The sequence below is a fragment of the Phyllostomus hastatus genome, unplaced genomic scaffold (genome assembly GCF_019186645.2).
Source record: "Phyllostomus hastatus isolate PE091 unplaced genomic scaffold, TTU_PhHast_1.1 phas_contig_58, whole genome shotgun sequence".
Classification (NCBI taxonomy): domain Eukaryota; kingdom Metazoa; phylum Chordata; class Mammalia; order Chiroptera; family Phyllostomidae; genus Phyllostomus; species Phyllostomus hastatus.
This window is the reverse complement of record NW_025333916.1, coordinates 14,257,677-14,280,308: the sequence shown is the minus strand read 5'-3', so window position 1 is coordinate 14,280,308 and position 22,632 is coordinate 14,257,677. Positions and strand designations below refer to the sequence as shown.

The 22,632-nt window shown below is 34.0% G+C and overlaps 1 protein-coding gene across 2 annotated transcripts in view; it reads right to left on the bottom strand.

Annotated features, from left to right (window-relative positions):
* Positions 1 to 22,632, bottom strand: part of EDIL3 (EGF like repeats and discoidin domains 3) — a 391,270-nt gene that overhangs the window by 97,257 nt on the left and 271,381 nt on the right. For both annotated transcript variants that reach the window (XM_045848383.1, XM_045848384.1), the window contains 2 exons: positions 3,344 to 3,499; positions 1,517 to 1,661 (listed from right to left, as the gene is read on the bottom strand). In XM_045848383.1, the coding sequence (XP_045704339.1) occupies positions 1,517 to 1,661; positions 3,344 to 3,499 (301 nt within the window). The remainder of the gene's footprint in view (positions 1 to 1,516; positions 1,662 to 3,343; positions 3,500 to 22,632) is intronic.

The window sequence follows — 22,632 nt, the reverse complement described above, 5'->3', positions numbered from 1 at the left end:
GGCCTGTGATGATATACTGACATGCAATATAAATGATGCACAGCAATAATTCTGCTCAAATTTTACTGGTAGTCAATAAGCCAGGTTGATTTATCAAAATTAGGAAAACATCCCCATTAGGATAATTAGTAATACTAAAAACATATGCTGGCTGTTTCATAAAAGACACCCATATGTAATATGAAATGTGATTCTTAACAGAGATTCAATCATCTACCTGTCTCTAATTCTTTTCAATGTAATGAGTTCATTTAAACTTTGTTTTTTAATAGTAACTTTTATTTGCTTAAAAATCATTTTTTTCAGTATCACAAATAAATCTAAGAAGAGAGACAGACCTGAAGTATACATTTTAACCAATATGCAACCTCTTGAATATTGGTTAAATATTAGGATGAATAAATAGTTCTCAGTTGTCTTCTTGCAAGAATGAGTCCTCTTATTTTTAACTGAATAACATTATTGTAAGATTATTAAAAGTCTTTTATATTTGAAAGTTATGCTAAAAAGTGGGGCACACATGAATTTTTATTTCTCAAAACACAGTTTTTTCAACAAAATAATTTAAGTCCACAGCAGAAAAGATAATTTGTAAATGTTGATGCTAAAATTATAAAAACAACTACCAAAAATATAACAATGAAATGCCTAGGCAGTATTTTTCTGTTTAGTTCAGAATCTAACTATATTGAAATGGGACCACTGAGAAATGGGACCACATCAAGTCTTCATCCTTGTATCTAATACTCTGGTAAGACAAGGATTATTTAATTCTGAGTCTTGATTGATTATCTTTGAGTTGGGTAACCACTGTTTGTACAACAGCAAGATGGTTAATAAGAGTGATACGAGAATGAATTTATAGTAGCAATCTTAGTTCCGAAGTATTGTTTCATTAAAAAAAAAAACAACTAAGTTCTTACAGTAGATAGACAAAGATAAAGCTTACTTTTCTATTCTATACAGCCTAAATGTAACTGCAATTTACAAAGTCAGGGAGATTACTGTTTTAACTGAAATTTTGTTGTAAGACATAAATCACAGGTACTGCTAAAAACAAGACATGTTTAAATAAGCATAAAGCTTCCAGTAAGATTTTGTTGTACTTTTTAAAAAAGATTTTTATTTATTTTTAGAGAGAGAGGAAAGGAAGAAGAGAAACATCAGTGTGTGGTTGCCTCATGTGTGCCCCCTACTGCAACCCAGCCAGGGCACATGCAACCCATACATGTGCCCTGAGAATCAAACCAACCACCCTTTGGTTCTCAGGCCAGTGATCAATCCACTGAGCCACACCAGCCAGGGCATGTTGTACTCTCATTGATCACTCAAAGAAATACACTGCCCCTTCTCTTCTGCAGTATTTTTAATAACTTGTTTATCCTACACACAAACACACAGTTTCTCACTGAACCATGCCCTAGACATTTTGTAGCAAAAAATTGAAAAAATGCAAGTTACTAATACTCTTCAAACTTTTTAAAGAAAATACTAATCTAGATAATATGAGACTCACCAGATAGTTCACATCCAAGAAGTTCCATTCTCAAAGTACAGTGTCTTCGACAAACTTGGGGATAAAGTCTTACATACTGAGCTTTTATGGGAGGTGTAAAAGAGTTAGCATAGGGTGTGTTGTTATCAACATTTCCACGGAACACCTGTGTAGAGACATAATATAGAGTTGTAATTACTAATTTTAATAGCTCCTTTACCTATTTTTATATATTGATCCTATGTCTTACTCAACATAATCTTTCTAAAATTGGATTAAATAATTTGGGGGTCTGGAGCATTTAAGGAGCACCTTGTCATCAGCCAAATATATAAAATCTATAGATAAAATACTTAAAGTTACAAACTGCTGTGGCTCACAGTATAGTCTGTATTCTACAGTATATTGACAATTTTAAGGCCAGTTCTTCCAACCTTCAAAGCCAGAAGAATGACTCACTCATTTTTTGAGAAATGGGTACCTTAAGCCTTTCAACTTAATGTGGGTCTGCCCATTTTGCTACACACACACACACACACACATATATATATATACAAAATATATATATGTTACATGCACACACATGCTATATATGTATAACAAACTGGACAGATCTACATTAAGTTGAAATATAAATATAAATATAAATATAAATATAAATTTATATATATTTTTTAGGAACTAGCCTTTCCTAGTGTTTCCTGTTCACTCAGTCTCTCTAAAACTATGATCAGACTTATGATGTTTTAAGGTCTGATTCCTAAGATTACTCCCTCACTAGTAAGTCTCAAATCATTGGATAAGAGACTCCTAATTCTATATATATATATATATATATATATATATATATATATATATAGCTAGTAAAAAAACTATGCTTCCTTCTAAAAATAAGAGTTAAATGTGTTATTTTTAATCTTTTAAATCTCATTCTTATTTTACCTTTTTATAACCTGGTAATCAGATAACTAAATTTATTTAAGAAGATGATTTTAAAAATATTTTATAATTTGCCCTGTCTGGCATAGCTCAGTGGATTGAGCGCAGGCTGCAAACCAAAGTGTTGCAGGTTCGATTCCCAGTCAGGGTACATGCCTGGGTTGCAGGCCATGACCCCCAGCAACCGCATATTGATGTTTCTCTCTCTCTCTCTATCTCCCTCCCTTCCCTCTCTAAAAATAAATAAATAAAATATTTTAAAAATATTTTATAATTTGTTAGAATCTGATCTAAGGAGTTAGTTTTACATGGAATGAGCTGAAATCGTGATATTTTTTTAAAAAATTAAGAAAACATTAATTAAAAATTGGGACTATGAGACTATCATATAAATGTCAAGGGACATTAAATATTTATTTCCTTTAAAATATTTTATTCTGCTAAGTACAAAAGTTTTCTCCCAATGTTATGTATGTAAAGATATACATCCTTTCTATCACTTGGTACTTTGCTTTTAAAATAATAATACTTTTTCCTTTACAAATAATAGTTTTGATCTATAGTTATTTGATTATGGAGAGTGTTAATCTGTCAAAGCAATAAAATAAAATTGAAAACTGAGTATTGTTAAAATAAAACAATTGTTATATACATATGGTTAACCTGTAATAAAGTGTTTATAAGACCACCAATCAAAACCAGAAAAAGTCTTACATGGTAACCAATATACATTTATAACTTGCAGAAATTCTTTACCTCTTTCACCCCACTTGTCCAATTTTAAAAAAAATCATAAATTTATTTTCAGCAAACTGAAGCTTCTGAAGCTGAAGCTGAAGCCTGATTATTCATTTGTAATCAATGATTATTAATGCAATTTGACTTTTAAATTAAGTATATCATTCTTACCATGTCTTCATTGGTGCCTTTCACTTTGTACATCGCCCAAGTCTTTCCATCATTACTATAGGCAATTTTGTAGGATTTTATATATTCTGGGCTTCCGATCCTTTTGGCTCCTTGGGTAATCACACCTGTGACTCTCATCTTTTTTTGTAAATTTATCTGAGGAAACAAGATAAGCAACGGTTATCGCATTGGTTTCAGGATTACAGTATTGACACTATCCATTTTGGGAATAGAATATTTTTATTTATTACTATATATTTAAAATAATACACTAAAATAATTTTCTTGTACTTTTTTCAAGTGAAATAAAAAAATACACCAAAAGATTTTAGTTTCAAAATCTTTCTTCAATGGAACATTAATGGCGTTCTTTTTTCAAGGAGAGAAATGTTTGTGTACAAACTTTGAAAAGGATAATGTGCCCTGAGGGTATTAAGTATGGAAAACATTGGTGGGTTATGACATGAAGGTGTAACCTAGTAAACTGAAAATGGGAGTGTCATCTTGCCAGAACAACCTCAGTGACAATACAATGAACCTCTCAGGCCAATATAATTGTAATTGTGTCTCAAATGCTTTAGGTTTCTACACATTTCTATTTAAAATAAAAATATGAAAATCTTCCTGAGATCTTTCATTACTAGAATAAGAAAAGGCAAAGGCAGAAATATTGACAAAAACTGAAATAAACAGAAATGTCTTCAGTTTCTGGATCTTTACATTATTGTTTCCTTATCATCTTTCCATTATAGGTTGTAGAGTGTTTTCATCAAATGCTTGCTCTTCTCTTTATTTCATCACAGGGAGACTTTCTTTCTAACCAATATTTTATCTTCATATTTTCTCCCCATTTTTAATGACCCAATGATATTTTGCTGCAAGTGTAAAAGTGCCTAATAAATGTGTTAATATTCTTCTTATATTTAGATAGGAGGAGCTCCTTTTGGTACTTGATGTATAATAATTAAATGCTAAAATAAAAATATTTTCTTCACATATAGAAAACATTAGAAATTGTTTTCTTCACTTTAAATTCCCTTTATGCTGTATGCAAAATCTTATATTTAGTAGAAAGGTACTCTTTCAATGTTCTTGAAACATTATTATAAAGTTTTCTTCTCCAATTACAAATAAAAAATAATAGCAATAATTCAGAGACCATTTTCCAGAGAAAACCTGAAAATCTTTGGATTCATATAAGCGATTAGGGGTTTTCATTTTCCAATAAGATTCTGAGAGTTAACATTTGAAATGGCAGAAGATGTGCACTTAGAAATCAGCCCCTGTGTAATCAGTGTGTCTGTCTACCTACTACCTACCTTCCTATAAGGTATTCAGAAGGTTAAAAATTGGAACTAAGAAAGCTCTCCTTACAATGTTCCCACCCTAGACAAACACCATGACTTATGAAAAGGTCTACAATGTTTTATTTCCTTCGATTTATACATGTTACACATCTTATTGTGTTAAGGGCAATCTTGGATCCTGCATGTAGGCAGCACCCTTTTAGGCTTTTGAAAGTATGCCAGTGTGGCAAGGTCTGCCTCCTGCTCCATTCTCAGTTTCCTAGTCTTGCCTTCCTCCTCTGTATATCATGAGATTCCTCCCAAGCTGGTGCTCACATGACAACTCTCAGTCTCACTTATGTATGAAAAATAAACATAAAAATAAAAAAAACCCTGGTATTTTGATGAGTTGAAGAACGGGCTGGGCAGCCCTCAGGCCCTGACTGGTGGGCATGCCTCTCCTTCACTCTTGCGATGCACACCTTATAGACAACAGTTTTGCTTTTGAATTCTGGGTCTATAGTGCCTTTTGTTTAAAACCAATAATGCGGAGTGAGTTGACTCTGAGATCCAGTTTTGCTCTTCTCATTTTAATTCACAGACATCAAAATTACTTACACATATACATTATATATTCCATTCTTTTTTTGGAGGCTCAAAAAGAGAATATCCCCCATTAAAGTAAATCTTACTTATTACTCTTAACATCAATCCATACTTGTTTTCTTTTTAAGATTGATTTTAGAATTTTAGCTGTGGGGTTTGAAATAAATAACCTATGAAAGACACTTTATTTTAGTATGTTAGGTAAATTACCACATGGCTATGGAAGAGCAATATTCTTCTAGTATCTTGTGTACGGCATCCTTGTTCTCTTACTTGAGAAAATATATTAAATATATTCATATTTGAGGCAGCATTACAAGTCAGTAAAGAGAGGGTAGATTAGTTAGTAAATGTTGTTGGGGAAATTGATTCTCTATATAGAGACAAATGAAGTTGTATTAGAATGTACTGAAGACCAAATGTGAAAAGTAACAGTGTTCATGTAATAGAAAAGAGATGTAGAAATGTATTTTTGTGACTTTATATAGTTGAAGAAGCTGTTATTTTAAGGTCAGTAATACACAAAAATTATTTTGACTCCAAAAATAATTAAATATTTCTATTTAACCAAGTAAAGTTAATAGAAAGGTGACAGACTGGGAGAAGACAAGCGTGATGTCAAAAAACTGACTGGGGCTTATTTAGTATACTAGTTCTCATAATTTTAGGTCTCAAGATTCCTTTAATAAAGTTATTAAAAGCTCCAGAGAGCAAATATAATCTCACAAGGCATTATGGGATATGTGTGTGTATATATATATATATATATATGTGTGTGTATATAAAGTAGAAATTAAACTGATGAGTTTTAGAAATGTTTATTATTTTATTAAAACATAACAATAATAAACCAATTACATTTTAACAAATGCCATAATTTTATAAAAATAATTATATTGTCTAAAACTAAAAATTTACCAAAAAGAGGTTGCTTTACACTTTTGAAAATCTCATTTTCTGGCTTATGAGAAGACATGTGAGTCCTCCTATTTGTTTCTGTATTCAATCTATAGCAAAATATTTTTGACTGAGGTATATAAAGAAAATCCAGCTTTAGGTATTTGGAAAAAGGAGGAGTATTTTAGTAATCTATTCAGATAATGTGCACATTCTTTTAAAAACTTGACAAGTGAGAAAAAACTTGACAAGTGATGATTTCTTAAATTTTAACTGCACTGTGCGATCTAAAATTTACCAGTGAATTCTTCATATTCATTATGCTAAAATCCATTGGTTTATTGTGCACTTTGTATGGATCTTTCACTCATGCATGGTTTTGTAACATTATTGTTGGTCATTTGAACAATATAAACTCACTGAGCTGTGCAGATTCTCCAAATGACAACATTTCATTACATAATATCGAAAAGTCACATTCAGTAATATCACTGCCAATTTCATCAGAAAAAAGTCTCTAAGTATTGCAACTCTCAAGCTCACACTGGCAGTTACATTTTTCCAAGATTCTAATTTTCACTTGAAATTTCAAATGTTATCACTAGCAACAATTACTATCAGCAGTTTCCCTTAATATGGCAGGATTACTTTATTTATTTTCAAGAAAATATCTGCCTTATATCCAGGTATGACTTGTCAGTATGTCAGTTGTTCTTTGAACTAAACATGATATTCAAAAAAGGAGGGGATAGGTCAGCTCTTAACTCACCATCTCCTACATGCTTTTCCTTGAGATTTTCAAATATAAAATGTATGTGTGTGCATGCTTGTGTGCCCTTGCATGATACATATAGGCATTATTTTTAAGAGTCAGAAGTAGTGAACTAGATTTATACACAGCTACCTAAATATCATAAGAATGTGTAAAAAAGAACAATGAAATATACACAATGCCTTTTATGTAAATTTAAAACCACATGTGTACACCATAATAACATCATGCACTTTTTATTAATTCACTTTTCTAAATCAACACAGGAAGGTGGAATGAAGGTTACACATCAACTTGAGTAGTTTGGGTGTCTTTATAGGGGAAGACAAATGAGAAAAAAGGAAGGTAGGGAATGAATAACAATGTCATGAAATAAGGAGGTTCATCTTTATTTCAGTGCTGACAAATGACATCCTAGGTGAGGGAAGGGATCATTGATTCATCCCATTTCTCTTCTATTTTCCAGAAAAATGATTTAAGTATGGCCTTCCGGTATAGTAGTACTGTTACATACAAAAGTATCTTCTGGGACTCATTCCTAGTATAGAATTCAGTGCATAAAACATTTCTAACATACTTATATAATGATATACTTAAAATTATTTATGGTTGTTATTTAGGCAAAAGATAGTATTAAACAAGCAATTAGCTTTAAGGATAGCTCTATGAATAGCTAATAGTTTTTCTTTACCTCAAGCTTGTTACCAGAAGTGGTGATATGCATAAATAATGAATTCAAGGGTGGGTCTGACTGGTAGCTGGTATTTCTATATTAAAACAAAACAAAATAAAACAAAAAAACCCCCTCCACAAACATAAAATGCAAAGAAACACAGTGTGCTGGAAGTAACTGCCTTCTTATATTTAATTGAAAAACAGTCATTCAGTTATTTAAATTTTGTAATACTTGGGCAGTGGAAGAGGGAGAATTAGATTTCAAAGAAACTATAGGAAAGATTTGCCAATTAAAGATTGTTACTATATAAACTGGGGTATATTAAAAATTTTAAGAATTATTTGAGCAAAATTTATTTGAATGAGGCAGCACCAAACTAAAAAGTGGGAAGGAATGCTCTGGCAGCAGGAGCTAGGGGAGAGACCTTTATGCAGAAGAGGGGAAAGCAAAGCCAGGGAATTACTTGGTTAGCCATAGCATAATTGCTTATAGTATTTGGAAAAGCCTACTTAGCCATTTGCGGTTGTCCTTAGGTTTTTAGTTCTTAACCTTGAGACACTACAGGCCTAGGTTTTTGCTTGCTTAAGTAGGTTGCAAAGGCATTAAAGTCAACCCAGTCTAATGGTTTCCGTATTTAAATAATTTAACAAGGTAAATTAGTAAGAAAAATAAATGTGTAATTTATCACTTATTCTTAGGAAAATCATTGATATCTAACATAGTGGTTGTTTCCTTCATGATAACTGAGGCATGTACACAAGCACTAGTTTGTGAGTTGATACATAAAAATGCAGATGTGAAGATTAGATAGCATATTACATAAACTACTATGCAAATATATAGAACTTAAATAACAATGATAATCTATGGCAATCATAATTCATACTAATGTTTTAATAAGTTATACAAAACACAGGCAATTTGTTAAATTGACTACTAAGTATTAGTGAATACAGACTTCTGATGTACAAATTTTTATTTTTTTCATATTGAAGGTTATGGATTACTATATAAATAATACTAGTATCAAATTAAAAGATCAAATCATAAAAAAGTCTGCTAGATATTGCGAGATGGATATAAATATTTTATCACTAGAATTGATAAACATTCCTTGAGAAATACGCTGTTACTATATGTTAGGTATGTACACATTAATACTTAAACTGAAAAAGAAGCATGTTTCTTAAGGAAAGAACATCTGATTTGCAACCACCTTTCAATTTCAGGAAATGAGTATTTCTCTTGAACATTATAACTGTCTTTCCAATAAATGATATAGAGACTAAAATACAGTACAAAACAATCAATGAAACCAAGAGCTGGTTCTTTGAAAGGATGAACCAGATTGAAGAACCTTTAAATAGACTCTGAAAGAGAAAGAGAGAGAGAAAGACAGAGTCAGAGAGAGAGAGAACCCAAATAAACAAAATCAGAAGTAAAAGAGAATTAACAACCGACATCACAGAAATAGAAAAGATTGTAAGAAAATACTATGAACAACTATATGCCAAAAAATTCAACAACTTCAGTGAAATGGATAAATTTCTATAAACATACAGTCTTCCAAAGCTGAATCAGGAAGAAGCAGAAAACCTGAATAGGCTGATTACAACTAAGGAAATTGAATCAGTAATAAAAAAAACTCCCAACAACAACAACAACAAACCCTGGACTGAATGGCTTCACAATAGAATTTTACCAAACACTCACAGAAAAAAAATAATACTTATTCTCAAACTATTTCAAAAACTTCAAGAAGAGGGAAAACTTTGAACTTCTTTTTATGAGGCCAGTATTATCCTAATTCCAAAACCAGGTAAAGACACTAAAAAAAATTATATGTCAATAACCCTGATGAACATAGATGGTAGAATCTTCAACAAAATATTAGCAAACTGGATCCAGCAAAGCATTAAAGAGATCATAAACCATGGTCAAGTGGGATTTATTCCAAGGATGCAAGATTGGTACAATATTCACAAATCAATAAATGTGATATATCACACAAACAAAATGAAAGATAAAAATCACATGATTGTATCAATAGATGCAGAAAAAGCATTTGATAAAATCCTGAACCCATGTATGTTAAAAAAAACTCTCAGCAAAGTAAGAATAGAGGGGTCATACTTCAACATAATAAAAGCCATTTATGACCAGCTGACAGCCAACATCATACTCAATGAGCAAAAACTGAAAGCATTTCTCTTAAGATCAGGAAAAAGACAGAATATCTGCTTTCACCATTTTTATGCAACACAGTAATTGGAAGTCCTTGGCACAGGATTCAGACAAGAAGAAATAAAAAAGAAACATCCAAATTAGAAAGAAGCAAGTAAAACTGTCATTATTTGCATATTGCATGATATTACACATAAGAAACCCTAAAGATTCCACCAAAAACTACTAGAACTAATCAATGAATTTGAAAGTAGCAAAATGCAAAATTAACATTCAGAAACCAGTGGCATTTTATATACCAATAATAAACTATCAGAAAAAGAATTTTAAAAATCTCATTCACTGTTGCAACAACGCCAAAAAGGTACCTAGGGATAAATTTAACCACGGAGATAAAAGACTTGAACTTAAAAAATTATAGGACATTGAAGAAAGAAATCAAGGAAGTTACAAATAAGTGGACTAGTAGAAGACCATTGCACTTAGAACAACATGGTACTGGCATAAGAACAGGCATATAGATCCATGAAACAGTATAGAGAACCCAGAAATTAGCCCACACTTTTATGGCCAATATTTGACAAAGGAGGCAAGAACACAAAATGGAGTGAAAACAGTCTGCTCAATCAGTAGTGGTGGGAAAATCGGACAGGTACATGCAAAAAAAAAATAACTAGACTACCAATTTATACCATATATAAGAATAAACTGAAAATGGATAAAAGACTTAAATTTAAGTTGTGAAACAACAAAAATCACAGAAGAAAACATAAGCAGTAAAATCTCAGATCCCTCTCATGGCAATATTTTTGCCAATATGTCTCTTCAGATGAAAAAAAAAAAAGGAAAAATTACACAGATGAGACTAAATTAAACTCAAAGCTTCTGCAGAGCAAAAGAAGCCATGGCACTGGAAATTTCAGGAGAAACACTTTGTTAAGTGTATGATTAGATAACCACTATGCTGCACACCTGAAACTAATGTAAAGTAATATTGGCTATGAACTATAATAGAAAAATAAAATTTAAAAATTGCGCTTCCATTGAATTAAAATCAGTAATTTTCATGAGATTATTATGAAGAAAATGTGCAATTAGAGAAAATTAAAGCACCTAAAAATTTAAGTTGTCACTATTTGTGATACTTGTATCTTAACAGAGATTTATTTTATATTCTAACATTCTACCTCTGGTGGTGATGCAAAAAACGTGCATTGGATTAGCTGTTTTTCGTAACAACAGGGGTCTGAAAATATGTAAGTACAGATATTTGAAATTTCCAGACAATGATTTGATACTGGTAGTATTTAAACTTTTAAATTTTTAAATGAGTTTTTCTATCCACAGTATTATTCATCATCAACCTCATTCAGCTAAGCTTTTACGTGTCCCAGTTGAAGACAATCCTCTAGAATGGCTTTTGGTTGGAGCTGACAATACAAATAAGCCTCAGGCCAATAAAGTAGGTAACCATCTGTTTTGTCTGATATGAGAAATAACTTGAACTTCCAAGGAAGTTCTCAATAGTTGAATTGTGAAGACTTCACTTAGGGGATTAAAAAAATACAAGAACCTTATCACCAAAAGCTTCCGCCTAGAAATGGCAGGGACCTGGAACTCCCCAGTTCTTTTCATATTATCTAATTAATACAAAGTATTTTATTTATTTATTTTTATTTATTTATTTTCATTTTTATTTTAATCATTGTTCAAGTAGTCTTCTGTCCTTTACTCCCATCCCAGCCCACTCACCCATCCCTTCCCACCTCACTCCCATTTCCATCACCCCTAGTTTTTGTCCATATGTCCTTTATATTTTTATTAAATGCATCTTTTAAGATTTTTTGTGGAGACCTGTGTGGTAGGAAGGTAACTAAGAAGGAAGGCCTTTAAGGTGTTTCAACATGAAAACAGTAACTCAGACCAACTCTGCATAGCCCTCACAGTTTTGATATGACTGGTCCTAGTTGCTATAATAGAATTTTTCTTAAGCAAACTCCATCTCACCAACACCCTAATCAATGAAAACTCTTCTTCCCACTGCTAAACACACTCGCTCTTCCACACCCTGAGCCTGGAGCTGTCCTCTGTGAGGCCCACTCTCCTTGTTTTTGCCAAATGAGCTGCACACTAACCATGAGTCAGTTTGTTCCCTAATCTGTTTTTTTTTCCAGTTGTGTTTGTTATTTTAATCATGTAACTTGATTAAACATAATTTCTGAAATGTGACTTGGAGAGTGTTCTTGCTTCAGAAACATGTAAGAGCCTTGAAAAGCTTCAAAAAGGCAAAGTGCTGAAAACAATCTATACTATTGGGAAATGATTAATATTCAGATTCTATCCTTGAATTACTCCACCATTATGTTTGAGCAGAGAAATAAAAACCGAAGCACCGATAATGTTTTATGGGTGTGGTTCATCCAAGAAACATGAAACAGAATTTAAATGCTTTTTTTTCCATCAATGTTTCTTAATTAACTAGATCTGACACTCCTGATAAGAGGGCTTCGAAACTGTCCTCCACTCTTCTGCATGCTGGATAACCTGTGGTATGTGTTCAATTAACCATCTTCTTTGAAAAAATATGGGAAAAGAACACATGTGAATAATTATAAAAGCTATAATCACTTCATGCCTCCCTGCACCTGGTAAAACTTCCAAAGTGAAACACTTCATTCACTGAACAGCATGTAACAGAAGCATTTACCATCATGGGTATAATCTGTTGGTTGTTCCCAGAGTCTTGGCCCGGCACAACAGTTTCCTCTGAACTTCCACCTGTTTCTGAAGGGCTTTCACTGTATTGTACTTGCATTGATTTGAGTTTGTTCATATGATCCGGCATTCCCAGCTTCACATTCAGGAATGAGCTAAACTGTGGTGATTTTGTTTAAAGACTTCAACCTGTTCATTAAGTTAGATGGAACCATATATACTAAGGTAGTCTAAAACCCTCATAAACAATATTTTATGGTTTGAGGTATAGATTTTAATTCATATGCTTGAATTTTATATTAATTATTATGTTCTTCCTGGTTACTTTATCTGACTAGGGCAGGAATTAAAGGAGTCATTGTTTGTAAAAAGCCTGATAATCTGAGTACATTCAGTAAAAGATGGAAGGAAGAAGCGATGGAGGAAGAATAGAGGAAATGAGGAAAAGAGAGAGAAGAAGGAAGGAGAAAAATGGAGAAAACATGAACAGATAGAAGAGAAAAAACAAGAGGAATAAAAAGAGAAAATGATGTCAGTACATACGTAGAATGTTAACCTCAACTAGAATACATTAGAAATAATCAAAATAAGGTCTTTTTGCTAAGCTACATTTTTCAAGGAAGCCTGGCATGCTACCTAAAAGGAAAAAAAATATCCTTGATGAACAAGCACAAGGGCAGTGGGTGTATTGTGAAGGGTGGAGGCTGTGGGCCAAGGATCCAACTTCCTTAACATCCTGTAGGTGACCAGTGTTGATAAGCTATGGCTCCTATGAGAATAGGAAGTGGGCAACAGAAAGTCAAATATCAAAAGAATCATCACAAATCTGTTCTGCAGAAAAAAAGAGAGAGAAGAGAGAGAGCAGAAAATGAAAGGAAGGGAGAGGGAGAAAGAGAAAGAGTGTGAGAGAGAGGAAAGTAAATAAATAGGTAAACATGAACTGCTGAGAAATGTTAAATTTTACTAATTAAAAAAACTTAAAGACAGATGTCAGGAGAGGTGCATTACTTCTAACAGCTGGCCCAGAAATGAGGGGAAGGAGTTGCACTTCACGGTCCACCTGAATGCTCTCCTCCGTTCCAATCATCTCACAGCATGGACTTCACAGAAAGTGTGATTGAGGATGGTGCCAAGTGGATCAGAAAAGTAAAACTGGGATATCCAATTATTTTAACTGAAATTCCCTCTGCTCATATCTCTATCCAGGACAGGGCAGGATTAGCCAGAAAAGTAGAATGCATCTGCTTGTGTGCTTCTAATTTTTCTGTATTATTTCAGAAACATTAGCATGCAAATAACAACAGAACAGTTTCCAAGTTACACTGAGATCACTCTACATCTTTCCATTTTATGAGGTTATTATTGATGGTGGCATCAGGTGTCCTGAAATTTTAAATGCTGACATGGAATCAATTAAACAGCAAGACAGACACAAATGCCAAATAATAAAAACTTAAAAGATATTCTGGAAAGCAGAAATCTGTGCTACTCTTTGTTTTTATGGACTGAGGAAAAAAAGAAGTCTGCAAAGCAGACATATGCTCTAGCACTAAAGGCAGCAAATTTTCTAGGATATTATTTTCTGGTATTGTGCAATATGAATAAATTAATCAAAAAGAGCAATAAGAAGGCTAAATAGATGGAGTTCAAACATCTAGGACACAGATGCAATAGCTATTACCAAGTAATAACTTAGCTTTCTATGTCTTTTGTGTACTCCCAGCTTTATTTTCATCTAAGTAAATACAATCTTACATCTGTGCTCAAAAATAAAATTAAACAAATATATTTTAGAAATTAAGTTGTAAATTGGAATACATCAGAATATGCTCTAAAAAATAGCAAAACAGACTTTGCTGGCTTTTTTGAGAATTTCAAGTTTCACAAATTTTGCACAAATAAATAAATAAAATAAAGTTTGCATAAATGAATAAATAAATAATTAAACAAACAGTCCTGGTTATTTCTCCTTATTATTAAATTGCTACTCCAGTCCTAAAGGTAGCAGCTAGGAATGATATTAACTGGGCTAACCAGATTACCTAATTCCAGACACGCAGAAACTAAGTTGTTGTTTCTTAAATATGACTCCAAAATTGAATACATGCTGGAGATAATGCCATTGTATTTTAAAATGTTACCTGATTCAAAATATTCATTACAGTCTACATTGAAGTCTTCCTGGAAAATCGAGTAACATATTTTAATCTTTCCACCTATTTATACATTTCTATAGTAAGGATTAATTTGTAACTTGCATTTTATTTTTATGGACATTATGATACTATACTTACATAGCTAATTATTTTTTAATATGATATGGAAGGTAAAATTCCCCAAGCTATTTCAACATTTTGAATACCTTTATAAGCAAGAAAGTCCTGAAAATTGAAGTCAGAGTTTTTCACAACCAACCAACTTCTGGGATTAGACTCGCGAAGTTTGGGACCTTGAGAAACAACAAGAGGCAAGAACCTAAAACTGGGAGTCCCGCACCGCCTGACTTCCAGGTGTGCAGACAGGCTGCTCTTTTCAAGGTGCAGCTCAGCCAAAGGACCATGAAGGCTCAAACGTGTTGGCCTCCACCAAGGTGGAGTAGAAGGAACAATAGAAGTCCTGTTTTATTTTTTTAGTGGGAGAGGAAATCACTGCACTTAAGAGCATTATTTATTTTCTGAAACCCCAGGCTGGTAACCTAGTTGTGCCACTGTACTTCCTGACACAGCCATGGGCAAGTTTCTTAACCTTTGTACACCAGAATTTCTTCATCCATTCAATTGTAATGAGATGCTCTCAAGTCCCAGAGGGGTCTGAGTGGTAAAGGTGATGTTCTCGCTCAGATTCCTGGCATCTTTACACAGCCAATAAATGTTTGCTCTCATTATCAATCTTTCCAAGAAAGAAAAAAATTTTATCTTTTACATACAAATGCAGAAAAACAACAAAAAGAACAAACTGATTCTTAAATTCACACTGAGCAGGTGTATTAGACCTCTAGTTCTTTAATTAACTTTTACTTTTCAAAGTGCTTTTATATATCCTACATAATAGGTTATTTCATTTGTTCTTTGTACGAATGCTAAGTAATAAATTGGACAATTCTGTACTTCCATAAGGACCCACTTGGGAAGATGATGATGAGGAAATTTTGGTCACCTCTGCTTCTTTGAAAGCTAGGAGGAGAATACACAAAGAGCAAAACCAGCCACCAAAGAAAATCCTCCCCACACAGCCCTGTTGTCCAACATCCACTCCTTAATCAAGTAGAAAAGTAATATTTTTATGTGTTCAAAGAAACACAGTTACACCATACTAAATGATTTTGAATAGCAAAATTTAAATTATTTGACATTTTTAAGGGAGAAAATAGAATATATAACTTTTCTGAACAGATGTTGGCAATTAAGACATTTTTAAAAATAATTTACCAATGATATTGCTTATAAAGTTTTATTTCTACCTCCCCTAACTATATACTATAATATATTTTATCATTTTCTAAGCTGTGAAGACTAAACTTTTTAAATGAGATGATATCATTTATTTTTGTGATGTCATTAGAGTGTGACCTGAATTTAGAAAACAAGTTATTCTTGATAATCAAAAGCTACTGCCTAGTTATCACTCACCAGGTTTATTCATATGAAAATTTCATCTATAATTCTAGTGTGACTATGCCTCTACACCATCATTAAATATCTTTAACTCATCCAATATTTCTTGCATGTCTTTAAAATCTACAAATGTGATGATGGGTACAGTGAAAAATGTAAAGACAGAAGAGACCTTTGCACTTATCCTATGTAGTCTGAAGAGGAAAAGACACAAAAACAAATAAATGCAATATAAAGCAGAATTTTATAAATGGTAGATACAGGGGCAACTGCCTTATCTTGGACATAAGGAGCAAGTATAAATTATACTGACTGGAAATAGGAAATCTAGGCCTAAAAAAGTCAAGTGGCCTGCCCCAGCTTACATACCAGGAGTGAATGGCACCCCCAGACCTGGAGGACAGCAAGAGAGATAGCCCAAGAAGCGGTGAGCTCGCTTGGGCATTTGAGGGGTCTGGTGAGGCTGGACAAAAAAGGTAATTCTTTTGCTATGTCTGTTCACCTAACAGTCCCTTTTATCTATTGCAATCATCTGGAAATCTATCTGCCCTTTGAACCTCATTTTAAATGGCCTTGCACTTATATGCACACTTAAAATTACTGTAGCACTAATACATTCTGCCTTGGATATAATACTGAATATGCTATCTGCAGATTCATATTATGTATGATTTGGTTCATCTGTGAGTGATAAAAAACTAAATGAACAGTGGCTTAAATAATGAAGGTGGCTTCTCCCTTGTACAAAAATGTGTCTAGGCTAAAGAAGCCAGTAGATCAGGGTCCCTGTGACTTTCTATCTTGTGGCCACTCCATGTAACCTTGATTTCATGATTCAAATGGCAGCATCTGGTTCCAGTAGCAAGATGGAGGAGAAAAAGGGGAGTAAAGGCAGGTAGGTGCTGTTTCATAAGGGAGGTTCCCCCACACCACCAAGTGAACTTTTGCTTATATGCCTTTGGCCATTTGTGAGTCACAGGGCCATGCCTAGTGGAATGGGAAGTTGGAAAAACCTACAAACATTTTTATATAGAACATATAGAATCATACAGAATAAGGCTATGTCTGAGATAAAATATGCTTAGCTAATAATCCTCTTGCTCTGGAAACAGGTGAAAAGGATGCTCAGAGATAGTTAAAAGTCTCAGCTGTATGTCTCAATATATATTTGTTGAATGAGTAAGAATTTAAATGTATTAATCACGTGCTCTATGACCAATATATGACTAAACATCCATAATATAATCCTTGCAATAATCCTAAAAGGCCATTCTCTTTTTGTTGCCCTTTTATATCTAAAGAAGTTATAGTTTGGAATGGTTAATTAGCTGTTCAAAGAGACAGTGACCAGTTGAATTCAGAACAGCTGATACTGATTATCATAATCATTTACCAGAGAATATAACTGCTTATGCAAATGTGTTTACTTGTGTTAGATTTATAGATAATGTAGTTTATTTCTCTTCACACTATTTATCAATTCATTTAATAAATATTTATTAAGGAAGTAAAAAATATCTTACATCTTAGGGAGAACAAAAAATACTATAGCATCTCTGTTCTTATTTATTATCAGTTTAGTCATTGGGATTGCTGAGAGCACTGAATTAGCCAAGAGACAATGTCCCTAACCTCATGCAGCCTACTTAATAAAATAATCTCCTATACAGTCTTTAATAGTAAACTGTGAAAAGAGTTAGACAAGAAAAAGGAAACAAGCTATAAGGGTGTGGGGAAAAGCTAAGGAAGGCTTCTTTGAGAAGGTGGCATCTAGAATAACAATTGGCACATGCGAAATGCTCAGTGAATATACTTGAAAATTAATTAATGAGCCCTGACCAGTGTGGCTCAGGTGATTGGGCATAGTTCCACAAAGCAAAAGGTCACCAGTTCGATTCCCATTCAAGGCACATGCCTGGGTTGCAGGCCCTGTCCCTGGCTGGGGTGCGTGTGAGAGGCAACAGATCAATGTTTCTGTGCTTTATTTCTCCTTCCCCTCCCCTGTCTCTAAAAAATAAACAAATAAAATATTTAAAAGGTTAATGAATTTATTAACAAGTTGGAGGTCAATTTGGAAGATGTTTTTTTCTAAGCCTTGGGGAGTAGAAGTTCTCATGAGACTAGAATTCACAGCATAAACTCTCCACTCTTCCCATAGCACATAGTTATGGGCTTAGCTGCTCACTGAAGTAAATCAAACAGCTTTATTCTCTCTCAAATGTCCACATGATGAAGCAGAAATATTCCACATATAATAACTTAAAATGTTTTATTTACTAAAAATAAACTCCACATGGGCACAGAATACTTGTCAATTGCCCAAATAACTCTCTGCAAATAGTACCTGCTCAATAAAAACTAGTTCAACTATGGCAGATTTGAATCTAAGAAAATCATTCTAAAAAATATTACATCTTCCATTCAAGCACTAACCAGGCCCAACCTTTCTTATCTTCGGATATCAGACCAGGTTGGGAGCATCAGTAATCATCAGATAAATGCATATTAAAACCACAATGTGATATCACTCCGCACCTGTCAGAATGGCTATCATCAATAAATGAATAAACACCACTTGCCAGAGAGGATGTGGAGAAAGGGGAACCCTTTGGCATAGCTGCTGGGAATGCAGACTGGTGCAACCACTGTGGAAAGCACTATGGAGATACCTCAAAAAATTAAAAGTGTAACTGCCTTTTGATTCAGTGATTTCACTTCTGGAAATTTACCCAAAGAAACCCAAAACACTGATTTGAAAGAACATAAGCACCCCTAGGTTCACTACAGTGAACAGTGTTCTTTACAATTGCCAAGGTATGGAAGCAGCTCAAGTGTCCATCAGTAGATGAGTGGACAAAACAACTATGGGACATTTACACAATTGGGATAGTACTCAACCGTAGAAAAATACGAAAAATTTACCCTTTACGACAGATGGGTGGACCTGGAGAACATAATGCTAAGTGAAACAAGTCAGTCAGAGAATGACAAATATCACATCAAATTCACTTAAATCTGGAATCTAATGAACAAACTGAACTAATAAGCAAAACAGAGACAGACTCATGGAAAGCAGGATGACAGCTTCGTGGGGGAGGGATCTGGGGGTGGAGGGATCTAGCAAAAGAGAGAAAGGACTCCTGGACTTGGACAGCAGTGTGGTGATTGTGAGCATGAGGGGGATATAAGGGAAATAAATGGTAATGGAAAAATATATATATATTTAAATAATAAAAAATAAAAAAGTACTAGATAATGTACTCTCAATATTTTTATACATTTACCAAATCTGGGTTAATACTTCTAAGAAAAGAAGAACTAAGATCTACTGGCAATATTAAAATCACTTTTTTGTATTTTGTTCTTCAACGTAATCATATTTAAGTTGAAGAGATTCTTGAAAGCTACCTTTTATGTAAAAATACTGGTTTAGGTTGAATTTCTGCTGGGAAAATTGAGATAGAAAACAATCACATCTACTTCTGAAATTCAACACTCTGTCTCTTAACAGCACTAATGATAATAGCAAACACAGGAGATCTCAGCTTAACACACTTTTCTTAAATCAAAAATATAAAAACACAACCTATGTATTACAAACTCAGAGAAGAAAACTTCAAGGCTATTGAAACATTAAATATAAAACAGAAGAAAAATGTGAGCCAATTTCTGGAAAAAGGACACCTTTATTATTTTTTCAAAAACCAAAATTAGAACAAAATAAACCAGTGTATACTAAGTACCCGGATATTAAGCTGAAACAGCTACTACAACATTTTAATTAAATATATCAATTCTGGGGAAAGTAGCAGCAGTTGCAGCAATAACAACATTAAAAACAAATACATGGAGAGTAGGTAACCAGTGTACGGTACAAAAATAAAATATCCGGGTAAAGGTGTTAATATGGGGTCACTTATTTGGAAGTTCAAAGTTCAGCTCTTTTCTTCCTAAGTGTCCTGCACAGTGGTGCTCCTAGGTAAGCTATTGCCATATAAACTGTTTTTTTTTAAATCCTCCCCTGAGGACAGGGTTGTTTATTTTAGAGAAGGGGGAAAGGAGAGATAGAGAGAGAGAGAGAGGGAGAGAGAGAGAGAGAGGAAGAGAAATGTCAAAGTGAGAGAGAAACATCAACCAGTTGCCTCTCATATACTCTTGGACTGGGAACTGACCCACGACCTGTGCATGTGCCCTGACCAGAAATCTAACCCACAACCTTTCTGTTTATTAGACACCACTCCAAGCAACTAAGACATACCCACCAGGGCACATTATAAACTGTTTGGATAGAAATAGAAATGGAAGAAAAAAACATTCACCACTCTGGGAAGTGGTGTGTCCCCTAAATATCTATTTCAATTCTAAATGGACACCACTAACCTCCCATTTCACTAGGTATGGCCACGTGGCTCACAGATGGCCAATGGCATGTATTTAAGTGTCACATGGTGGTGGTGTCTATCTATTCCACTTTCACTCTCTATGCCAGGGGTATCACTGGGGGCCACATCAGCCTCGCAGTTGCCTTCTAAGGGCAAAATGTAATTTTAGGACTGTATAAATGTAACCACTACTTAACAAGGATCAAGGAGCTCAGCACTGTCTCTGGGTAGAAACAAGGTGCTGGGCCAATAAAACAAGGTGGAGGGCCAGATTTGGCCCACGGGCCTTGTGTTTGCCACCTGTGCTATATGCAGAGCAGAAATCTCAATCTTCCAACTTCATGCTAAACATTGTTTTTTGGATTTCCTCCAAGTAAATCAAACAAACATTAAATCTCAAAATAAGTCCCTCATTTTTCAGGCAGACCAATTCCTTTCCTGGATTACTGTATTTCTGTTAATGGTACCAAAACTATACACAAACTCAAAAACTTGGAATTTAATTTTTCTTATTTTTTTCCTCCCTTCCCTCCTCAACATACAATTCAATCAATTGTTAATGCTTCCCCCTGGAGCACTCTTACAGTTTCATTTTCCATTGTGATTTCAATAGTTGCCAGTCTATTTCTGGTCCTCCTCCAGGCACGTAGTAACAAATGCCTCCTAACTGGTGTGCCTGCTCCTAGACTCACTTCTGCATTCAGCTCAATATTGATTCAATAACATTTTACTAAATGCCCCATGAGCACTGGGCATTGTGTTGGGTACTCACAGTATATACTGTCGACATGTCATCTTCCTAAACTCTGGTTCTCTCAGTGTCAATACCCTGATAAAAACCCCTTAATAACCAGTGTCACTTTTGTCTACCATTGATGTATTTCATATTCTGGTGTCTCCTTATACTCGCAGGCTTTCACCCTCCATTGCCCTCACATATACCCAGCTTTCCAGTAGAGTAAGGCCAGTCTCTGATGCACTCTGAGTTCCCTCCATCTCCTTATGACTTTCTTTATTCTGGTTCCTCCAGCTGGAAAACCGTTCTCAACGTCATCCTCAAAAATGGTGACTATACTAAATTCACCTTTAATAATTAAAATATAAACAGCTTTTTGATGTTTTCATTATATTAAGGCTGCATAGAAAATTAGTATTTCTTCCTTAACGATTCTTAAGACCCAGCTGAGGACTTAACAATAAATCATTTAAAGCCTGGTCTCTTAAGGATATGGATATTTTTACAATCCTTTTATTGTTTAATTATGACAATTATTAAAGGCCTTATGTTACAGGCAAAACATCCTTTGAAAGCAATTAAGCATGACCATATCCAGTTATGGAGGGATGGGGATCCCACTTACGGCAGACACTGATGCAGGCAAGCTAATGATAAAATGTCACCAAAGCAGCTTAAGTAGTTAGGTCTTGACTTTGTGAATACTTGATGCCTTCTGTTACTTTAAAATGTTTCACATCAATGTTTCATTTTGAAGAGCAATGTACTCTTCTCCAACATCTTAACTTATTTCATTAAGTTGCTTCTACTAATGAAAAGGCATATCCATGATAAAATCTGTCTCTGTCACTAGACTGAGATCTCCATCATGGTGGCGATTACCACTTTTTTTCTCAGGGTCACCAATATTGAGGTCCACCTGAGGTGACTGCTCACTCTGTTGTCCCCTGGGTTCCAACTCTGACCTACTAATTCAGAGACGCTAAGGATGGGGAACACATTTAAAAAGCTCTCCAGGTAATTTTTATGTAGTTGAGTTTGAGAACCACTGTCTCAGGCTAGAGGTGAACAGCTTGCTTATGGGCAACTATAAATTTTATAAGATACAGTAGTCACTTTACAAAGCTTTACAAAAATCTAAGACTTCACCATACAACTACCAGTATACCCCCTGAATCTAAAAGGGAACTTCCAAGAGCTGTCAAAGAAAGGATGGTACAGAGACTGTGGATGATGTAGAGCTGGCCTCTCATACAAGTTGCCTGAATTTAAATCTCAGCTGTGCAACTTACTAGTTTACTGAATTTGGACAACTTATCTTTCTATGCCTGGATTTTCCCTAATGAATAATTAGAGTAATAACAATACCAATTACATGGAATTATGGAATTAATACATGTAAAGCAGTTGAAATAGCACAT